This window comes from Callorhinus ursinus, unplaced genomic scaffold (genome assembly GCF_003265705.2).
Source record: "Callorhinus ursinus isolate GAN/ISIS: 27379988/994484 unplaced genomic scaffold, GSC_fseal_2.0 scaffold10, whole genome shotgun sequence".
Lineage (NCBI taxonomy): Eukaryota > Metazoa > Chordata > Mammalia > Carnivora > Otariidae > Callorhinus > Callorhinus ursinus.
In genome coordinates, this window is record NW_027397072.1 from 82,107,050 (window position 1) to 82,130,696 (window position 23,647).

Consider the following 23,647-nt stretch of genomic DNA (forward strand, 5'->3'; position numbering starts at 1 on the left):
GGTACGTTAAATAATAAACAGGCAGTACACAAGAGAAGAAGAACACGATACATGTCTTTCTCTGATTGACTTATTTCACTCAGCATAACACCCTCCAGTTCCATCCACGTCTTGCAAATGGCAAGATCTCATTCCTTTTGATGGCTGCATAATATTCCATTGTGTATATATACCACTTCTTCTTTATCCATTCATCTATCGATGGACATCTTGGCTCTTTCCACAGTTTGGCTATTGTGGACATTGCTGCTATAAACATTGGGGTGCACGTACCCCTTCGGGTCCCTACATTTGTATCTTTGGGGTAAATACCTAGTAGTGCAATTGCTGGATTGTATGGTAGCTCTATTTTCAACTGTTTGAGGAACCTCCATACTGTTTTCCAGAGTGGTTGCACCAGCTTGCATTCCCACCAACAGTGTAGGAGGGTTCCCCTTTCTCCACATCCCCGCCAACAACTGTCATTCCCTGACTTGTTAATTTTAGCCATTCTGACGGGTGTGAGGTGGTATCTCATGGAGGTTTTGATTTGGATTTCCCTGATGCCGAGCAATGTTGAGCACTTTTTCACGTGCCTGTTGGCCATTTGGATGTCTTCTTTGGAAAAATGTCTGTTCATGTCTTCTGCCCATTTCTTGATTGGATTATTTGTTCTTTGGGTGTTGAGTTTGAGAAGTTCTTTATAGATTTTGGATACTAGCCCTTTATCTGATATGTCATTAGCAAATATTTTCTCCCATTCTGTCGGTTGTCTTTTGGTTTTGTGGGCTGTGTCTTTTGCTGTGCAAAACCTTTTTATCTTGATGAAGTCCCAATAGTTCATTTTTGCCCTTGCTTCCCTTGCCTTTGGCAATGTTTCTAGGAAGAAGTTGCTGCGGCTGAGGGCGAAGACGTTGCTACCTGTGTTCTCCTTTAGGATTTTGATGGACTCCTGTCTCACATTTAGGTCTTTCAACCATTTGGAGTCTATTTTTGTGTGTGGTGTAAGGAAATGGTCCAGTTTCATTCTTCTGCATGTGGCTGTCCAATTTTCCCAACACCATTTGTTGAAGAGACTGTCTTCATTCCATTGTACATTCTTTCCTGCTTTGTCAAAGATGAGTTGACCATAGAGTTGAGGGTCCATTTCTAGGCTCTCAATTCTGTTCCATTGATCTGTGTCTGTTTTTGTGCCAGTACCATACTGTCTTGATGATGACAGCTTTGTAATAGAGCTGGAAGTCCGGAATTGTGATGCCGCCAGCTTTGCTTTTCTTTTTCAATATTCCTCTGGCTATTCGGGGTCTCTTCTGGTTCCATACAAATTTTAGGATTATTTGTTCCATTTCTTTGAAAAAAGTGGATGGTATTTTGATGGGGATTGCATTGAATGTGTAGATTGCTCTCGGTAGCATTGACATCTTCACAATGTTTGTTCTTCCAATCCATGAGCATGGAACGTTTTTCCATTTCTTTGTGTCTTCCTCAATTTCTTTCATGAGTATTTTCTAGTTTTCTGAGTGCAGATCCTTTGCCTCTTTGGTTAAATTTATTCCTAGGTATCTTATGGTTTTGGGTGCAATTATAAATGGGATCGACTCCTTAACTTGTCTCTCTTCTGTCTTCTTGTTGGTGTATAGGAATGCCACTGATTTCTGTGCATTGATTTTATATCCTGCCACTTTACTGAATTTCTGTATGAGTTCTAGCAGTTTTGGGGTGGAGTCTTTTGGGTTTTCCACATACAGTATCCTATCATCTGCAAAGAGTGAGAGTTTGACTTCCTCTTTGCCGATTTGGATGCCTTTGATTTCTTTTTGTTGTCTGATTGCTGTGGCTAGGACTTCTAATACTATGTTGAATAGCAGTGGTGATAGTGGACATCCCTGCCGCGTTCCTGACCTTAGGGGAAAAGCTCTCAGCTTTTCCCCATTGAGAATGATATTCGCTGTCGGTTTTTCATAGTTGGCTTTTATGATATTGAGGTATGTACCCTCTATCCCTATACTCTGAAGAGTTTTGATCAAGAAGGGATGCTGTACTTTGTCAAATGCTTTTTCTGCATCTATTGAGAGGATCATATGACTCTTGTTCTTTCTTTTGTTAATATATTGTATCACGTTGATTGATTTGCGGATATTGAACCAACCTTGCAGCCCAGGGATAAATCCCAATTGATCATGGTGAATAATCCTTTTAATGTACTGTTGGATCCTATTGGCTAGTATTTTGGTGAGAATTTTTGCATCCATGTTCATCAAGGATATTGGTCTGTAATTCTCCTTTTGATGGGGTCTTTGTCTGGTTTTGGGATCAAGGTATTGGTGGCCTCATAAAATGAGTTGGGAAGTTTTCCTTCCATTTCTATTTTTTGGAACAGTCTCAGGAGAATAGGTATTAATTCTTCTTTAAATGTTTGATAGAATTCCCCTGGGAAGCCATCTGGCCCTGGGCTTTTGTTTGTTGGGAGATTTTTTTTTAAATTTTTTATTGTTATGTTAATCAACATATATTACATCATTAGTTTTTGATGCAGTGTTCCATGATTCATTGTTTGTTCATAACACCCAGTGCTCCATGCAGAACGTGCCGTCCTCAATACCCATCACCAGGCTAACCCATCCCCCTACCCTCCTCCCCTCTAGAACCCTCAGTTTGTTTTTCAGAGTCCATCATCTCTCCTAGTTCGTCTCCCCCTCTGACTTACTCCCCTTCATTCTTCCTCTCCTGCTATCTTCTTCTTTTTCTTTTTTCTTAAAATATGTTGCTGTTGGGAGATTTTTGATGACTGCTTCAATTTTCTTAGTGGCTATAGGTCTGTTCAGGTTTTCTATTTCTTCCTGGTTCAGTTTTGGTAGTTGATACATCTCTAGGAATGCACCCATTTCTTCCAGGTTATCTAATTTGCTGGCATAGAGTTACTCATAATATGTTTTTATAATTGTTTGTATTTCTTTGGTGTTGGTTGTGATCTCTCCTCTTTCATTCATAATTTTGTTGATTTGGGTCATTTCTCTTTTCTTTTTGATAAGTCTGGCTAGCGGTTTATCAATCTTGTTAATTCTTTCAAAGAACCAACTCCTAGTTTCGTTGATCTGTTCTACTGTTCTTTTGGTTTCTAGTTCATTGATTTCTGCTCTGATCTTTATTATTTCTCTTCTCCTGCTGGGTTTAGGCTTTGTTTGCTGTTCTTTCTCTAGCTCCTTTAGGTGTAGGGTTAGGTTGTGTATTTGAGACCTTTCTTGTTTCTTGAGAAAGGCTTGTATTGCTATATACTTTCCTCTTAGGACTGCCTTTGCTGTATCCCAAAGATTTTGAAGAGTTGTGTTTTCATTTTCATTGGTTTCCATGAATTTTTTTAATTCTTCTTTAATTTCCTGGTTGACCCATTCATTCTTTAGTAGGATGCTCTTTAGCCTCCATGTATTTGAGTTCTTTCCGACTTTCCTCTTGTGATTGAGTTCTAGTTTCAAAGCACTGTGGTCTGAAAATATGCAGGGAATAATCCCAATCTTTTGGTATCGGTTGAGACCTGATTTGTGACCTAGGATGTGATCAATTCTGGAGAATGTTCCATGGGCACTAGAGAAGAATGTGTATTCCGTTGCTTTGGGATGGAATGTTCTGAATATGTCTGTGAAGTCCATTTGGTCCAGTGTGTCATTTAAAGTCTTTATTTCCTTGTTGATCTTTTGCTTAGATGATCTGTCCATTTCATTCAGGGGGGTGTTAAAGTCCCCCACTATTATTGTATTTTTGTCAATGTGTTTCTTTGCTTTTGTTATTAATTGCCTTATAGAATTGGCTGCTCCCATGTTCGGGGCATAGATATTTACAATTGTTAGATCTTCTTGTTGGGTAGACCCTTTAAGTAAGATATTGTGTCCTTCTTCATTTCTTATTACAGTCTTTGTTTTAAAATCTAATTTGTCTGATATAAGAATTGCTGCCCCATCTCTCTTTTGGTGTCCATTAGCATGGTAAATGGTTTTCCACCCCCTCACTTTCAATCTGGGGGTGTCTTTGGGTCTAAAATGAGTCTCTTGCAGACAGCATATCGATGGGTCTTGTTTTTTAATCCAATCTGATAGCCTGTGTCTTTTGTTTGGGGCATTTAGCCCATTTACATTCAGGGTAACTATTGAAAGATAGGAATTTAGTGCCATTGTATTGCCTGTAAGGTGACTGTGACTGTATATTGTCTCTGTTCCTTTCTGATCTATGCTGCTTTTAAGCTCTCTCTTTGCTTAGAGGACCCCTTTCAATATTTCTTGTAGGGCTGGTTTTGTGTTTGCAAATTCCTTTAGTTTTTGTTTGTCCTGGAAGCTTTTTACCTCTCCTTCTATTTTCAATGACAGCCTTGCTGGATATAGTATTTTTGTCTGCATATTTTTCTCGTTTAGTGCTCTAAAGATATCATGCCTGTCCTTTCTGGCCTGCCAGGTCTCTGTGGATAGGTCTGTTGCCAATCTAATGTTTCTACCATTGTAGGTTACAGATCTCTTCTCCCGAGCTGCTTTCAGGATTTTCTCTTTGTCTCTGAGATTCGTAAGTTTTTATTAGATGTCGGGGTGTTGACCTATTTTTATTGATATGAGAGGGGTTCTCTGTGCCTCCTGGATTTTAATGCCCGTTTCCTTCCCCACATTAGGGAAGTTCTCTGCTATAATTTGCTCCAATATACCTTCTGCCCCTCTCTCTCTTCTTCTTCTGGGATCCCATTTATTCTAATGTTGTTTTGTCTTATCGTATCGCTTATCTCTCGAATTTGCCCTCGTGATCCTGTAGTTGTTTCTTTTTCTCAGCCTCTTTATTTTCCATCATTTGGTCTTCTATATCGCTGATTCTCTCTTCTGCCTCATTTATCTTAGCAGTTAGTGCCCGCATTTTTGATTGCACCTCATTAATAGCCTTTTTGATTTCGACTTGGTTAGATTTTAGTCCTTTTATTTCTCCAGAAAGGGTTTCTCTAATAACTTCCACGCTTTTTTCAAGCCCAGCTAGTATCTTTAAAGTCATGATTCTGAACTCTAGGTCCAACATCATACTAATGTCAGTATTGAGTAGGTCCCTGGCAGACGGTACTACCTCTTGTTCTTTTTGCTGAGGTGATTTTTTTCGTCTTGTCATTTTGTCCAGAGGAGAACAGATAAATGAGAGAACAGTATGCTACCAGGTTAATAACATCCTCAGCAAATATACTGTATACAAATCAGAAAAGACCTGAAACCAGGGGAAAAGAAAGGGAAAGAAAGAAAAAAGAAAGAGAAAAAAAAAGAAAAAGAAAAGATAAAGATAAAAACAAACAAAAACAGAACACAACAAAACAAAAAAAACAGAATATGATCAAATATGATCAGGCTAGTGCATAGATCATTGCCACACACTAGATTTTGGGTGTATTTTGGTCTGTTAGAAGAAAGTGCTTCCTAAAATTTTAAAGGAAGAAAGACTTATATATGTACAAAATGAGGGTTGATACAATGAAGGGATGGAAGATGACTGCAAAGATGAAACTTACAAAAGGTTTTATAAACGGAATTGATAAGAAGTTGTTTGAAAGAAGAAAGAAGAAGATTTTAAAAAAAGAAAAAAGAAAAGGAAAAAAAATGGGAGAGACTGTGATCAGGCAGGAGACTAGAACAAAGCCATACACTAGTGATTTAGGGTATATTTTGATCTGTTGGAAGAAACTATATCTCAAAATTTTAAAGAGAGAAGAACTTATATATATGCCAAAAATAAGGGTAACTACTGTGAAGGGATAAAATATGACTCTAAAAATGAAAAATAAAAAATGTTTTTTTAAAAAAGGGATTGATAATATGTTGGTTGAAAAAGGGAAAAAGAAAAATTCAAAAAAAAACAAAAAACAGTTAAAAAAACTAACTTTGAAAAACTAATGAATTATGGTAAAAAAGCCATGAATTCTATGTGCAGTATTCCCCTAGCACTGGAGTTCTCCCATTCTCCTTGATCGGTAAACTTGGTCTTGGCTTGCTGGCTGTTTGTGCTGATCGTCTGGGGGAGGGGCCTGTTGCCGTGGTTCCCAAATGTCTTTGCTGGAGGCAGAATTGCCCCACCCTTGTCTGTCCGGGCTAAGAAAGCTGCTTGGGTTTGCTCTCAGGAGCTTTTGTTCCCTGCAAGCTCTCGGTACAGCTTTGGAGGACCAGGGTGAAAATGGTGGCCTCCCACTCTCTGCCTGGAGGAGCTGAGAACTCGGGACCCCGCTCCTCAGTGTGCCCCCAGAGAAAAGCAATCAATCCCGTCTCCCCGGTCTCTGGCCGCACTCCATGCTCACCTGGCCTGTGACCGAGCGTTTCTATCTCTGGCACCCGACCCCGTGTGGAGTCTCCAAACCCAGCATATCCCTGTGGTGCACTCCCGCACCGCTCTTCCTGGGGGAGGGAGGGGAGTCTCCCCGGCTCTGCTGCTTGTTGGGTCCCTGCTGGAGGCGCAGTGGCCCAACTGGGCCTCGGCTCCATCTCTGCAGCCAGCTTTCCCACTCCGATACCTGGGAGCTCTGCTGCTCTCAGGCACCCCCATTTCTGTGACCCCGAGGGTCCTGAGTCCACACTGTCCGGCGAGGTTTCCACCTCCCGCTTAGCCACTGGAGTGACATTCCTCAGCGGAACCGACTTCTAAATTTTCCAATTTTGTGCTCCGCGGCTCTAGCACTTGCCAGAAGTGGCCGACGGAGGCCCCCTCCCCCACCATCTATCCTCCGGAATATCGCCTCGGATTCACTTCTCCACACGTCCTACCTTCTAGTAAGTGGTCGCTTCTCTGTTTAGAGAGTCGTTGCTACTCTCCTCTTCGATCTCCTGTTGAGTTCGTAGGTGTTCAGAATGGTTTGATCCCTATTCAGCTGAATTCCTGAGACCCGACGAAATCCAGGTCTCCTACTCCTCCACCATCTTGCTCCACCCCCCCCCCAAAAGGATTTAAAGTAACTATGATTAATACGTTAAGGGCTCTTATGGAAAGTAAACAACATACAAGAACAGAGAGACAATGCAAGCAGGGATGAAAACTCTAAGAAGTAATCAAAAGGAAATGATAGAAATCAAGAACATTGTAATAGAAATGAAGATTGCCTTTGATGTGCTTATCAGTAAACTTGACTCAGTCCAGGAAAGAATCATTGAGTTTGAAGATAGGTCAGAAGAAAATTCCCAAAGTGAAAAGCAAAGATAAACTATAATGAATTTTTAAAAAAATATCAGAATATTGAAGACCTGTGGACAATTTCCAAAAGTATGTGATATGCATAATTGAAATACCAGAAGAAGAAAGAGAATTATTAATTGAAGTAACAATGGCCTAGAATTTCCCAAAATTAATGATAGAAACCATACTTTAGGAAGCTCAGAGAATACCAAGAAGGATAAATACCAAAAACCCTACATGAGCTGTATATTCAAAATGCAGAAAACCAAAGAACATCACCAATATTCAACTGGATCTAATTGACATTTATGAAATACTTCATCTAGCATCAGCAGAATATCCATTCATCTCAAGTTCACATTGACATTCACCAAGAAAGGCCACATTCTGGGCCTTAAAATAGACCTTAACAAATTTAGGAAACTAGAAAAAGAATGCATAATGGAAAAAATAGAAATTGATAACAGAAAATTATCAGATTTTCAACACCCTTGAAGATTAACAACACACATCGAAATAGCACATGGCTCAAAGAAGTCTTACAAGAAATTTAAAAAATATTTTTGGGGCACCTGGGTGGCTCAGGCAGTTAAGCAGTCCAACTCTTGGTTTTGGCTCAGGTCATGATCTCAGGGTCCTGGGATCGACTGAGCCTGGCAATGGGCTCCCCACTCATCCGGGAGTCTGCTCAAAGATTCTCCCTCTCCCCCTACCCTTCCCCTGCTCGTGGTCTCTCTCTCTAAAATAAATTAAAAAAAATATTTTCAACTAAATGAAAATGAAAATGCAACTTAAGCAGAATTGTCAAATGCAACAACTGTGGCACTCGGAGGGAAATTTATTAAATTGAATGCACATATCAGAAAGAAGAAAGATGTAAAATCAGTAATCTAAGCCTATGTTTTAGGAAACTAAAGGAAGAAAATTTTAATTTCTTTCTTTGGGACCAAGTTTTTTCTAATACATATCACATTCCTTCTTCCCAAAGAACTTCCTTTAACATTTCTTATGAGTAGATCTGCTGGTGGTGAATTCTCTTTTTATTGTATGACTAGGCTTGATTTTCCTTCACTTTAAAGGGTATAGAATTCTGGAATGGCATGTGAGTTTTACTTTTTCCAGCACTTAAAAGATTTCACTCCATCGTTTTCATCCGGCATGTTTTCTAATGAAGTCTTGCTGTAACTCTTATTCCTCTATGGTAATTTGACTTCTTTTCCCTGGCTGCCTTTAAGATTTTTATCTTTGTCTTTAGTTTTCAGCAGTTTGCATATGATAGACCTACTTTTTTTCCTTCCTATTTTGGTATTAATATTACTCAATATTCTCTGTGTTTCTTTGATCTGTTTGGTATATCTCTAATTTAGGAAAATTCTCAGCCATTATCTCTTCAAGTATTTCTTCCTCATTTTCTGTCTTCTGCGGGGACTCCAGTGGTACATACATTAAACGATTTATTATTGCCCATCAGATTTTGAATGATGTGTTCTGTTTATTTTTTTTCCTCTTTTTTTCTTTTTGCATTTCAGCCTGGGTAATCTCTATTGATCTATCTTCAAGTTCACTGATTCTTTCTTTGGCTTTGTTTAGTTTGCTGGTGAATTTGATAAAGGCAGTCTTCATCTCTTACTGTGTTTTGATGTCTAGAATTTGCATTTGATTCTTATATTTAACATATCTCTGTTAAAGATACATATCAAATCTTAAATGTTGTCTTCCTTTTCCATTACATGCTTTAACATTTATCATAGCTATTTTTTTTTATTTATTTGACACACAGAGAGAGCGAGAGAGAGAGAGAGAGAGGGAGAGAGCACGAGCAGGGGGAGCGGCAGGCAGAGGGAGAAGCAGGCTTCCTGCATGAGGAGGGAGCCCGACGTGGGGCTCGATCCCAGGACCCTGGGACCATGGCCTGAGCTGAAGGCAGCGGTTCAACCAACTGAGCCACCCAGGCGCCCCTCATAGCTATTTTTTTTAAAGATTTTATTTATTTATTTGCCAGAGAGATAGAGAGAGATCACAAGTAGGCAAAACGGCAGGCAGAGGGGAAGGGAGAAGCAGGCTCTCTGCTGAGCAGGGAGCCCGATGCCGGGCTTGATCCTAGGACCCAGGGATCATGATCTGAGCCAAAGGTGGCCACTTAACCGACTGAGCCACCTAGGTGTCCCATCATAGTTATTTTAACTTCATATTATGATAGTTTCAATACTTGGGTCATGTCTGGGCTTGGTTGTGATGGTTGTTTTGTCTCTTTAAACTGTGCTTTTTTCTCTTTTATTTTTTCAAGTTTTATTTAATTAAGTAATCTCTACCCCTAATGTGGGGTTCAAACTCACAATCCCAAGATCAAGAGTCACATGCTCTTCCACTGAGCCAGCCAGGCACCCCTCTTTTTAAAACAACATTATTGAGGTGTGATTTACATATTATACCATTCACTTATTTAACATGTACAGTTCAAGAGCTTTTAGAATACTCATCACCACAATCAATTTAGAATATTTTATTCACTCCAAAAAGATAACCTATACATCTTAGATATCACCTGGCAAACCCCCAAACCTCCTAGACCCTAGGAAGCCAGTAATTTCCTTTCTGTCTCTACATAATTGCCTATTCTGGACATTTCATAGTAAATGGAATTATACAATATGTTTTCCTTTATGACCAGCTTCTATTGCCATATTAATTTCAAGGTTCATCCTATTGTAGCATGGATGCCAATAACATTCATTGTGTGAATATACCACATTTTATTTATCCATTCATTCATTGGTTAATAAACATTTGGGTTATTTCCAATTTGGGGATATTGTGGATATAATACTGCTATGAACATTTTTGTACAAATTTTTGTGTAGGTATATTTTTCCATTCTTCTTTTTTTTAAGATTTAATTTATTTATTTGAGAGAGAGAGATAGCGAGAGAGAGAGAGCATGAGCTGGGGGGAGAGGGAGAAGCAGGCTCCCTGCTGAGCAGGGAGCCCAATGCAGGGCTTAATCCCAAGACCCCGGGATCATGACCTGAGCCGAAGGCAGATGCTTAACCGACTGAGCCACCCAGGTGCCCCTGAATAGTTGTTAATGGGAACAGTAGAGACAGTGATGGGCCATACTCAGAAGGCTTAGGGGACAGAAACCATCAGAAAGCACATGAAGATTTTTGCCAGCAGGTCAGAAAGCCATCCACATGGAGAGCATAGAGGAGTTCCATTAATACCAGATGGTTTCTGGGGTGCCTGGGTGGCTCAGTTGGTTAAGCATCTGCCTTCAGCTCAGGTCATGGTCCCGGGGTCTTGGGATTGAGCCCCGCATGAGCAGGGAGCCTGCGTCTCCTCCCTCTGCCATTCCCCCCGCTTGTGCCCTCTGGCTTTCTCTGTCTCTCTGTCAAATAAATAAAATCTTAAAAAAGAAAATGCTTCTAGTTTCTCCACATCCTCATCAACACTTGTTATCCAATGGTAGTTGTGTGGATTTACATTTGCTGATGGCTAATACTATTGAGTATCTTTTTATGTCCTTGTTTGCCATTTGCAATGGATATCTTCTTCGGAGAAACGTCTATTCAGATACTTTGCCCATTTTTAAATTGAGTTGTCTTTTTGTTATTGAATTATAAAAGTTCTTTATATATTCTAGATGCAAATCTCTAATCAGGTATGTGGATTACTAATCTCTCTGCCATTCTGCAGGTTATCTTTTCACTTTCTGACAGTGTGCTTTGATGAACAATAGTTTTAACTTTGAGGATGTCCAGTCTATTTTTTCTCTTGTTGCTTGTGCTTTTGTTGTGATATCTAAAAATACATTACCTAATCCATAGTCATGAATATTTATGCCCATGTTTTTTTTCTGAAAATTTTATAGTTTAGCTCTTAAATTTTGGTCTTTGATCAAATTAAATTTTTGTATATTTTTTGAGAAGCGGGGGGGAGGGAGTGGGCCATAGCTTAAATGTCAAGGATTCCTGCTGTTTTTATCAAATTTTTAGTAGACTTTTTGGCTAAATGTTTCTACATTTGGTGTATGCCTTTAGGACAATTTCCTTAGACTTTAAATCGTTGGGTGTTTTAAATAGCTTTTACTAGTTATGCTTGTGTTATTAGGGAATGTGTCCATGAAGTTCTGCAAGCTGCCATTCTTGAAGTAGAACTCGGGCTCTGTTTTTTTCCTGCTTTTCACATGTTCTGTAATATTTTTTGAAAACTTGGCATATTCTATAGGACACTAGTTAATGAGATAAATATAAATATATATGTACATTTTGCTTATATACTTAGAGGTGAGCATAACTTTCCTTCTGCTGATCCTTCAGCATGAGGGTGTGTGTGTTAATCTAGTAAAGAGTTGGACTGAGCTTGAAATTTGTTGTTGCCCGGTTACCCTCAGTGTTTGCCCTGATGGTTATTCTCAGTGCACCATAGGCTTGATGTTTCTAGAGTGCAGGGGTTCTCAGCTGAGGGTGATTTTGCCTTGGACAATTCTGAATGCCACAGTTGGGAGTGTGCTACTAGCATCTCTGGTGAGTAGAGAACAGAGATACTGCTAAACACACTACAACTCACAGGATAGCATCCACAAGAGAATTATCCAGTACGTAATGTCAATAGTACCAAAGTTAGGAAACACTGCTCTAGTGCTACCTTATGTTTCAGGTAGTTTGCTAGAGTGTTTTCCATTCTATCTGCTTCCCTCTTGGCTGACTTCACACTGTCCCTCAGAGATAGTCTTTCTCTTGCAGTTCCTAGGTATATTTCACTGTTATTTCTACTTGACTCATGTTGATATATTGGTGGTTGGCAGGGGTGGGGAGCATTCTCTAATGATCAGAGTATGTCTTAGCCAGGTACTATGAATCTGAGGCTTGGGGGTATGGCCTTCGCAAGTGTTCATATTCTCATTCAGTTGTAGTATTGGGCCTGGCACCACATGTTCTACTTCTCAACTTAGGAAGAAAGATTTTTTTTTTTTTTGAGAGAGAGAGAGAGAGAGAGAGAGAGGGAGAAGGCACATGAGCAGGAATGGGAGGGGCAGAGAGAAAGAGAGAGAGAATCTTAAGCAAGCTCCATGTCTAGTGTAGAGCCCAATGTGGGACTTGATCTCATGACCCTGAGATCATGACCTGAGCTGAAATCAAGAGTTGGGCACTTAACTTATTGAGCCACCCAGATACCCCAAAAGAGAGATTTTCATGAGTAGATTTTATTTTTTCAGATTGGTTTTAGGTTCACAGAAAAAAATAAGTGGAAAGCAGAGAGCTCCTATATATCCCCTGCCTCCATACATGCACAGCTTCCCTGATTATCAATATTCTGTGCCATAGTGGTATATTTGTTATAATCAGCGAACTTAAATTGACCCATCACTGTCACACAAAGTCCATGGTTTCATTTTGTGTAGTACAGTTGATGGGTTTGGACGAGTACATAATGGCATGTATCCACCATTATAGTTTCATACAGAATAGCCTTGCCAGTCTAACAATTCTCATACTGTGTTCTTATTCCTGCTTCTCTCTTGGGTAAAAGTTCCTTTCTTCCTTTCTTTTCCCCTCCCTTTCTTTCTTGCTTTATTTAAAAAAAAAAAAAAAAAAAAAAAAAACCTTTTGTCTTGGTCAGCTACAAAGAGTTTTCACCAGTGCCCTAATGTAACAATTTTGTTGCTCTTCTCCATGCAGATTAAGGCTTTTGTTCCAGAGGGGAGGCAGGTCAGTTGAATTTCACAGTGGCTACTTTTCTATGCACTCAGGCAATACTGAGACCGAGAGGATGGTCAAGATTCCCCCCAGTCTTTTTAAATATCTGGTAGGGTTTGTTGATGTGAATAAGTAGATGCAAATCCCTCTGTGTATGGGACCTGTAGGGTTTGTAGCATGCCACATTTGGCCTATAGCAATTCACAAATTTTTAGTTGAATATTCTTAGGAGCTTGTATGCCACTCAGCCTCATCCACAGTAGGTTAGCAAATACTTGGGTCCTTTTTCTTCCTATGGGCACTTGCTTTTCCCCAGAGATACAAATTGTTTGGTTATTTACCTTATTTATTTGACAGAGAGGTAGAGAGGGCACAAGTAGGGTTATTTACCTTAGACCTCAGTTCTCTCATGGGTTCAAGAAAAGTCATTCATGTGAAGTTTGTCTAACCTTTTGTTTGAGGAAATGTGGATAGAATGTTCTTTCCAGTGCTCTACACTTCTAAGATGAAAATGGAAGTTATTTTATATTGCTATAATTCTTTAACAATTGATGTTGAACTGAAATCTCCATAGAGCATCTAACTCCTGGCTTTAGTTCTGTGTTCTGGGGTAACACATTAGGGTCCCACCTAAGCTTATGACCTCATTTTATCTTAATTATCTCTTAATAGGCACTGTGTCCAAATATAGTCACACTGGGGGTTAGGGATTCAACATATGAATTTGGCGGGGGGCACACAAATCAGCATAATAAAAAACCATGCCACAGAGAGATGCAGAGTTGCCTCAGTTTCCTTACTGATAAAATAGGGAAAATCATAGCACTTATTGTAGTGCGTTATTGTGAAGGGAGGGTGAATAAGCCCAAAGCACTTAGAATAGTGCTTAGAACAAAGTGAGTGCTATGTACTGCTGGGTGTTATTATTTTGTTACTGTTGTCATTTTTGTTATTTAGCTGTTGTGTTATTTGAGTATCCTGATAAGTCCTGATTTTCAAGTGCTTACTCCATACTGCATATGTAATTAAATTAACAGAACTTAGAACCTAATAGACTTGGCTGAGGAAAGCATGAAGAGAAGTCTGTGGAGCTCTCTATGCAGTAACTACCAGCACGTTCAACAGTCCTACAGACAATGGCCTCTTTCTGGACAGCTTCTGACTGGATTTTCAAACCAGTGCAACACCAACTATTTTCTCCTCTTGGAGACATGGTAGCATGAAGGTCACATGGATGTGTCTCCCGCCTTGCCCTCTGACCCATGGATTGGATTGTCTCTCCTTTGGGGTGCATAACCAGAACTGGCTTGTAGACACCGAGCACATTTGAGCCTCTTGCTTTGGAAAAGTCATCTGAGGTGGGAATTAAAAGTCCATCTTCATCTTTAGTGATAAAAAAGACCCAGTGGCAAAGGTATGTAAGGAAAAGGCAACACACCCCAGAGCCAAGAGTAAAAATGTCTTTCTTTATATTAAAATTCAGGTCATGGAACACACGATTCATGGAAAACACTTTCACAACCAAGGGACAGGAGAGGGGAACGTTTTCATTCATAGGTTTCTGGCACATGGAGGGAGGGTAGCATGTACCTTCAAGAGAGAATTACTACTGAGCAAAGGGGTGAGTGAATTAAATCAAAATAGCAAACCTTTAAGATGTGTATTTGTATAATAGATACCTTCTGCTAAGTTACATCAGTTTGAGTTCTAGTTTTATGTATCAAAAAATGTCCCCTTTGGTCCCCAGTTTTTGTTACTGAAATGTTTTGTCGTGTTTTGATTGTAATTGAGGGCAGAGTTTTTAAAACAAATTCTAAGTTTTTTACCTCTCTCAGGAGTTGATGCACTTAAGTTCACTAATTGAGTTCTTTATGGAATTTAATCTGGAGCTAGATAGTGAACTCTTTTTCAAAGTAAAGGATATTAATGTAATAAAACTCCCTTTGTGTGAGTTACTTGTGTAAATAGCTCTCAATTTAATGGAGTATAAACTGCTAAATTAATGAGGTGAATGAGCCAGTGGATCTTACTGCAGTGTGAGCTATTCATAAGGGCCTTGATACTTTGGTGGTGTCGTCTTAGTTGCTGCTCAGCATCAAATCCTGTGAAAATAGCAAATCTTTGCACTACAGTATTTGTGTTATATAAAATCCAGACAACTGACCATAGTGTACCATAGTATGCAAATTTTACTTGTGGCCAGCAGATGGCAGTGTTCAACCCAATTCAGTTCAACTCCCTAAGATTGCTTATTTGGTCAGCTAAATTTTTTCTGCGCACCTACCTCAAGAGCTGGTTGGTGTTAGGGATGTGGCAGTAAACAAAAACAGAACCACTAATCACCCCCATAGAGTTTATTTGTTGTTCCATACTACTTGTGAGATGAGAAGGCCTTTAAATAATCTCTTAAAACTTCAGGATGTCGTCCTGTTGTCATACTGGTGGATGGGGGAGGTAGTGGGGAGGAACACACACAAGAACCAAGAACCAGCTTAAAAAACAAAATTTAAAAAGGTTAGTAGAGGGGTGCCTAGCTGGCTTAGTCCATTAAGCGTCCAACTCTTAATTTCTGCCCAGGTCATGGTCTCAGCATCCTGAGATTGAGCCCCATGTCAGGCTCCACGCTGCTTAAGATTCTCTCTCTTCCTCTATCCTTCACCCACTGCGCTCTCTCTATCTCTTTCTACCCCCCCCAAAAAGTCAGTAGAGTCACAGAGATAGATGACAGTGTTTCACTGGCAGTAAAAATCTGCTTCAATAATAATCATAGGTGATATTTAGGGTCATCACGCAGTCTGTTGTCTTATGTTTAGGACTGTGGGATCAGAGTCCCTCACCTGTAACCCCAGATGTGTTTAGAAGTCAGAATTTGGGGGATTTTGGAAAAGCAATATATTATATATTACCTAACACCCCCAATGTAACCTGGGGAAACCCGGTAATCAAATACATTCATACTTAGTCAATAAAATACATGAAAGTTCATACTATAATTTATATACATCCCTATGCCAATTAGGTCTGTTTTGCCAATAGGTTTTTATTTTCAGAGATTTTGGGATGGCAGGTAACTATTGTGGATCTATAATAATTATTCTATGACAAAAAAGAATCCAACCCAAAAATCTCCAAGAAACCATTCCAGTTTTCTGGAAAATGGATTCTCAGTCTCTAGAGGCTTGTGAGAGTTTAATTTCTATACATACCTTGTTTTATTGCAGAACACTTTATAGTGTTTCAGAGATACTGTTTTTTTTTTTTTTTTTTTTACAAATTGGCGCTTTGTGGCAGCCCTACATCAAGCAAATTTGTTAGTGCTATTTTTCCAAGAGTATTTGTTTACTCTTGTCTCTGTGTCAGATTTTGGTAATTCTCACAATATTTTGAAGTTTTTCATTATTATTATACTTGAATTGCTGTAATCTCATGAGAAACTTTGATGGATGAGGAGTTGCTTCCTATGAATGAGCAAAGAAAGTGGTTTTTTGAGATGGAATCTACTCCTGGTGAAGATGCTGTGAAGATTGTTGAAATGACAGCAAAGGATTTAGAATATGACATAAACTTAGCTAATAAAGCAACAGCCTCAGTTGGAGAAGATGGACTCCAATTTTGAAAGAAGTTCTACAGTGGGTAAAATAGTATCAAAGGGCATCATTTGCTACAGAGAAATCATTTGTGAGAGGAAGAATCAATCCATGTTGCAAACTTCACTGTTATCTTATTTTAAGAAATTGCCTTTAGCAACCACCACCCTGATCAGTCTGTAGCCATCAACATGGAGGCAAGACCCTCCAACTACTAAAAAGATAACCACTCACTGAAAGCTCAGATAATGATTCACATTTTTTAATTAAGGCATATGCATTGCATTTTTAGACATGGTGCTCTTGCACACTTACAAGACTACATACAGTATGGTGTAAAAGAGAAGGACTCTCAGTGCTGTGCGAATATAAGCTCATAACTTTTGTATGCATTGGGAAACCAAAAAGTTCATTTGACTCGCTTTATTGTGATATTTGTTTGCTTCATTGCTGTGCTCTGGAACTAAACTTACAGTATCTCTGACATATGCCTGTGTTTGTTTACAAATTTGTTCAGTATTGTTAGGTCCTGGGTATTGTCCTTGAATTTTTTTAAACTTAAGTGAATCAGAATTAATTTCATTTTGAGAATGTTTAATTTAATTAGATATTTTGAGATAATTAAGACTATTACAATATCAGGATTGGAAATTATGACCTTGGAAAAATGAATGTTTTGCTCATTATCACTCATAAATTAAACATGACTTGGGATTTCTGCTAAGTTTCAGTATATTTACCAATTAAAAAACACAGTTAACTAAAAAAAAAAAAGACACTGGATCAAAATAATCAAAGCCTTCCATTGTTTATGGTCATCAAGCCTTTGGTTGTCAAGTTTTATTTAACTTGTAGAAAACATGAAGGAAATTTACCACAGTATCTTGGTGGTAATGTAGTGCTAATGCTCTTCATATACTCTAGGTTTTAGAAGATTGATTTTTAAGCTTTTTTTTAATTAAAAAAAATATTTTTGTCACAATTTCTCTAAGTGACAAAAGACTCTAAAAGGGAAGTTATTTCCGGGAAGTAAGGCGGATCTCCAAATGAAATTATGATAGTAGAAATGATCAGAATGAGAGGAAAATGGCAGGGATGACCAAAGAGTTCATAGAGCTTTCAGAATGGAACAACAAAACCAGACCAGCTTTCTTAGCTGGGTGCATTGTGCCTTCTAATATCTGATTTCAGAATGTGTTCATGTTTGTTTGCTTCATTGTTAAGTCTTTATGTTATTCTCAAAAGTACTTGAGGCAGCTTACATAAACATATATAAAATAACAGGTTAAACAAGTATGTGTTGAAGAGAAAATCAGGGTCACACAGGAAGAAAACTAAGGAAGGAAGGGAGGGAAAGGGGTGGGAAGCTGGGACATCACCTTTGTACATTTTGCCTCTGAGCCTTCCAGGTACCCAGGTTAGAAGAGAAGCAGTTTTAGTGCCGTGAGAATATAAGCTCATCGAAGTTAGAGAGCACAGTTGACTCACTGTCACCATTCTGGGACACAGCAATATGTATTAGAACAGGCATGTGATAAATATGTATTAAATGAATAAAGATTTATAGTGTCTGTAAGATTAAAAATAATATTGGTCTGTGGAAACACAACTTCTTTTAGCATTCAGAAATTTCCTCCTGGTCTTCATGAGAAGTCACTGTAGATGCAGGGACCAACATTCTTGGTAACATTTTGAAGAATAATGGGGCAAATTTTATGTGGAGCTTTCATTTATCTGTTTATATTTTATTAATTTGTTCATCGAGCATACATTTCTTGATCCAAGTTTTCCCAAGACACAGGGATTCAAAAAGTGTCTATAGAAGAGCAAGAGTGTAATTAAACAAATATGGGAAAGTGTTATAGGTTGTATAACATAGTCTCCTTGTGGAGTGCTGCTGGTACTCAACACTTAGAAGAACATGTAGCACATAGTAGTGACTTGGTACCTATTTGCTGAGTGGATTTAGGAAAAGTTCATCAGACAGATGGAAAAGAAGAGCCTTCTAATCAGAAGGGGGCAAAATAGGAAAGGATTGGGGGAAATGCTGCTGGTGGCCCAGGAAGGAGGATGATATGTGTGGATGTGGGGAGCACTGGGGGCACTTGGTGAGACGTTAGTCTGTTAAAATAAACCTGAGTCCTATCTGGAATGCTAGCGCAGGGAATTTTATTTAGTATTATGATTGTTTGTTAATTTTTTCATCAAAAACTGATCTTCAGCTAAAGGCAAGATAGAAGAGAAACCGAATATGTGTGATGCACCAACTCATTTGACACACATTTTTTTTTTCTTAGCAGATAAAGGTTGGTTTTATTGAGTAACTGATCTGTGTTCCTGCCGAGGCCACTATGTACAGACAAAAGGGAGGGAGTTTTATTTCTTTGTCTCTTCCTCCTTGGACAGAGTCTTGATGATTTCCTCCTTCTTGGGCTGGAGCCGCTCTTCACGGCGCTTGCGAGCCCCCCTGGTCTTAGATCCGCGGGCCTCAGCCTGGTCAGCCAGAAGCTTCTTGCGAGCCTTGTCGGCCTTCAGCTGGTGGATGTGTTCCATGAGAATCCGCTTGTTCTTGAACACGTTCCCCTTCACTTTCCGGTAGAGGCTGTGGTACGTGTGGCGGTCGATCTTCTTAGATTCACGGTACCTTCTGAGCAGCCGGCGCAGAATTCTCATCCTCCTCATCCAGGTGACCTTCTCAGGCACCCGAGCATTGGCGGTACCTTGTCTCTTACCAATGCCCGTATGTCTGCCCTTCCGGCGGGCCAAAGTGTTTTCACGGCACCGAGCCCGGGAATGGACAGTCGCAGGCTTCCGGATGATCAGCCCATCTTTGATCAGTTTTCGGATCTGCTGACGGGAGTTGGCATTGGCGATTTCACTGGTCTCGTTGGGGTCCAACCAGACCTTCTTTTTGCCACAGCGGAGGACCCTGGAGGCAAGCCTCTTCTGAAGCCTGAGCATGCTCATGGCTGCGGCCGCAGCGCCGAAAGGAAAGAACGCTTGACACACATCCTTTTTTTTTTTTTTTTTAAGATTTTATTTATTTATTTTAGAGAAAGCAGGAGAGCACAAGCAGGGGGAGTGGCAGAGGGAGAGGGAGAAGCAGGCTCCCCGCTGGGCAGGGAGCCCAGTGTGGGGCTCAATCCCAGGACCCCAGGATCATGACCTGAGCCGCCCAGGCGCCCTGACACACATCCTCTTACCTAACACCGCCATTATCCTCTCAAGTATTTTTCTTATTTTCCATATAAGAAACTGAAGTTCAGAGATTTGAATGATTTGCCCAAGATCACTGTCTATGAAAGAAAATTCTTACTCTTCTTAATTCAGTGAACTCTTCATTCTAAAAATGGGGGAGAACTTGGGGAAGGGAGCTGGTACCAGCAGATCTTGTCCTTGTGCCCAGGTTCATTGTATTCTGGAGGACCAGTCCCAAGTCTGCACTCAGCCACCTTGCCTCCTCATTTAGTCTTGGGGACACAGAGAACAATTGAAAGCTGTAACAAAGCTATGGGGTAATGTGTAGGGTATAAACATAAAACCCATTGTTTATTGTGAATTGCCTTTGGCGGTGAGACCCCATGCAGATTTTTCTGGGCTTACCTCTGGCCATCTTCATGTGAGCAATAACATCTTTAATTCCTACCATCAAGAAGACTTTTAGAGGCTAAGATCCCTGCCCAAGAGAGTGAATGCCCACAGAGAAAGGGGTTGTTTCATATTTTGTCTACTGAAGACTGACTTGTATTCAAGGTATTTAATATGCTTAAGTTTGTGTCTGCCACATGGTAGATGCTCATGAATATCAGCTTTATTATTCATCTCAGTTCATATTTTTGACAATTAAGCTCTCTCAGGGGATCAAACCTGAAACACCATACTTATGCTTGTGGCCTTGCAGATTCAGTGTGACAATCATAGCAACATAAAAATAGATTCGATATTCACATAAAGTATAGGCAATGAAGTTGTTTTATTATAGGATTATTATGAGTTAGAGTTGGTGCGTGAGTGTGTCTCTCTTCAACTCCTGGCCTTTCACTAGAAAGGAGTGTGAAGGGAAAAAGACCTTCTGCCCAAATCTGTAGAGATGATGAGAACCCAGCAGCTTTTTAGCCATCTTCCTGGTGCGTGGGTAATTTTTCAGGCTGCCAAGAGAACCCGAGGAAGAGATGCTGAATAGCTGTTAGAAATATTTTAGGAATCATGCAAAATTAGAGGAGTTGCAAATGACAGGCAAATGGTCTGATTTTCTAAAGAAGAGAGACACATTTTTGACCCCTGGATGGTAAGTTCCATTTCATTTCTCAGTAAGAGTCTGATGGAAATTCTCAAAAAGGTGGTTTGTGAGCATCTGCAGAGGAAGCACACTCCCCGCTAAAATACATTCTTCCAAGTTTCACAAAGAACAGGCCATGCCAGATAAGGGCCATTTCTTCTGAGATGGATTGCCAGTTGGATAGCTCAGAAGGTCATGTATTTGCATCTCAGCCAAGAGTCCTAATACAAATTGATTTTTATTTTATTTTAGTGCTTGTTGTGTGTCAAGCACTGTGACAAGCACTGGGGATAATGGAGCTAAAGTAGTTCAGTTTCATGATGTCAGAAGTACTCTGTGATATCAAATAGATGTGTATAAGTGAATGGTGGAAATAATTAGTTTGGTTACTAATAATTGATTTAATAAAGACACATTTTATAATGATGCTTATACATTTTTGGATAAACCACGAATGCTAAGAAAATGTTATTTATTGATGGACCTAATCCAGAAAGGTGATTTTTTGTGTGTGACAAAGACCAAAATTGAGATAAATTTTAACAATAACAAAGTCCTACACTCCTTTCTGCTTATTTTAAAAATTTAATTGCTTGTGTGTCTGTATGTTTGTGAATGTGTATGTTAAAGATTTAGTGTTAATGCATGGATCTTTACTATAAACTTTTGTGATATAAATAAAATAAAACCTTCCTGAAAAAATTCCTCCTTCTCTCCAAAGAACAGTGTTGGTACCTACAACTACACAACCACACCAATGCTGGGAGAGGGGTGGGTGGGGAGCAGTAGAATATGTCTAGGTTGTCCAGAAGCTCATTATTACAACCTCTATGTGCTTCATTTTTTTTTTTTTAAAGATTTTATTTATTTATTCGACAGAGAGAGACACAGCAAGAGAGGGAACACAAGCAGGGGGAGTGGGAGAGGGAGAAGCAGGCTTCCCACAGAGCAGGGAGCCTGATGCAGGGCTCAATCCCAGGATCCTGGGATCATGACCTGAGCTGAAGGCAGCCGCTTAACGACTGAGCCACCCAGGTGCCCCTCTATGTGCTTCATTCTAATGAATCATTTTTTCCCACTAGGGCATGAACTCCTCTAGGTGAGGGCCTGTGTACTGTAACCTTAATATCTGGCAAAATGCCTGGACCCTCACAAGTTCTCAATAAGTACTTCTTCAAGATGTATTTCCTTCCTCAACACCCCCCCAAAAAAAACCCTTCCTTTGATCTGATATTGCATTAATTATGGAAGAGCATCTGTATTAGTTTCTCATTGTTGCTGTAACAAATGATAAAAAGTTAGTGGCTTAACACAATACTAATTTACTGTCATTACAGTTCCAGAAGTCAGCAATCCCCAAAATCAGTGTTGGTAAAGCTATATTTCTTCCTCAGGGAGGCTGTCTGGAGAATCTGTGTTCTTTCCTCTTCCAGGAACTAGAAACCACCCACATTACTTGGCTTGTGGCCCCTTCAAACCAGCAACTCTCTGACCCTTTTTCTTGTCACATTTCTTTCTCTGACCACTCTGTTAGAAGAGATTCTCTTCTTTTAAAGATTCATGTGGTTAGATTGGACCTACCTGTATCATCCAAGATATTGCCATAAAGAGTAACCTATTCACAGATTATGTGATTGCAGTTAGGACTAGGGTGTGGACATCTTTGGAGGACCATTGCTCTGCTTATCACAGCCTCCAAATCAGAAAGGTGGTAGTAATAAGATATTAGACTCTACCCCGAATATTTTACTATGTCTCACTTCAATCAAATACTTGAAAATTATAGCAAAGAACCAGAACAGCAGGGAGATTTGGAATTGTGCCAATCTAAGGGATGTTTAAAGGAATAGGAAACTTAGCTTGGCAAAGAGAAGACCTACATTTCGGGGTCCTGTGGCAGTTGTGGTTTGAGGAGGCACGAAATGACCGCTTCTTCAAAATATCAGAAAATTCTGCCGCCTAACAGGATTGCACACTTGTGCTGTGCAATCTCAGAGGACTGAATAGGATTAATCTCGGAGACTTCAGGGAAGCAACTCTTGGAAGAAATTAAGGCAGGGTTGTATGGACATTAATGATGTCCTTCAATATAGCAGGCTAGAAATGGCATGGCTCAATGACGTGGGGGACTTACAAAAGAGATTTGAGCATTAGTACAGCTCAGGTGGACTGTCAAATTCCTTTTAAGCCTTACAGACACCAATTCTGTGACGTAGAATACCATTCATGACCTTCAGACACCTCCGACTGTGTGTAGCTAGAACTAGCCAAGGCCTTACATCCTTACTGAAGAGTCATTTCTTGCCCTCACCGAATCTGTATTTAAGGATGTGTCCCATACCAAGCAGAAGAAGTGGTGAAGGAAGCTGGTAGAGCTGATGCCTCTTCAGAAGATGCAGTAACTCATATTATTGTTGAAAATATATATTTAAAAGAAAACAGTAGTCATAGAGATAGTACAAATTTTAAAATATTACAAAAATACTTAAAAATACTCTCTGGCATATTCAGACATGAAAAGAGAACAACTGTAGAAGACAAGGCATGAAGAAAGTGTTGATTCATTAGGTGGTTTGTGTAAGAATTAAGTACGACTCATGAGGAAGTTGGCTATTTAAAATGAAGGGAACAAAAGAAAGAGTAGACTAGATTCTTTCATCTTAATCCATAAAGTGACATATTTTGAGACTTTTTTAACCCATCCACTTTGGGGATGGTTATTTGAAGTAACTTGTACAAGATCTGGGAGCTGCTATAGAAAGTGCTGTTTTTATGTAAATGGCATATGTAGCATGAAAGTATTTTTTTGTACTTTAAATAGTTTGTTACTTTATTCTTGATCTTTTAAGTATACATCTGAACGTCTAGTTTATAAACCTGGACTCTACTTTGTGTTATGTGTTACATTAGACCACTTGACCCATAGATTATTTTGG

General features: G+C 39.5%; 1 protein-coding gene across 1 annotated transcript in view; it reads right to left on the reverse strand.

Moving 5' to 3' along the window:
* Positions 1 to 19,412, reverse strand: part of LOC112821706 (large ribosomal subunit protein eL19-like) — a 475,653-nt gene extending 456,241 nt beyond the window's left edge. Inside the window, exon 1 of the mRNA XM_073897918.1 lies at positions 18,794 to 19,412. Coding sequence (XP_073754019.1) covers positions 18,809 to 19,399 — 591 coding nt within the window. The 5' untranslated portion in view covers positions 19,400 to 19,412 and the 3' untranslated portion in view covers positions 18,794 to 18,808. The remainder of the gene's footprint in view (positions 1 to 18,793) is intronic.
* Between the last annotated feature and the right edge of the window lie 4,235 nt (positions 19,413 to 23,647).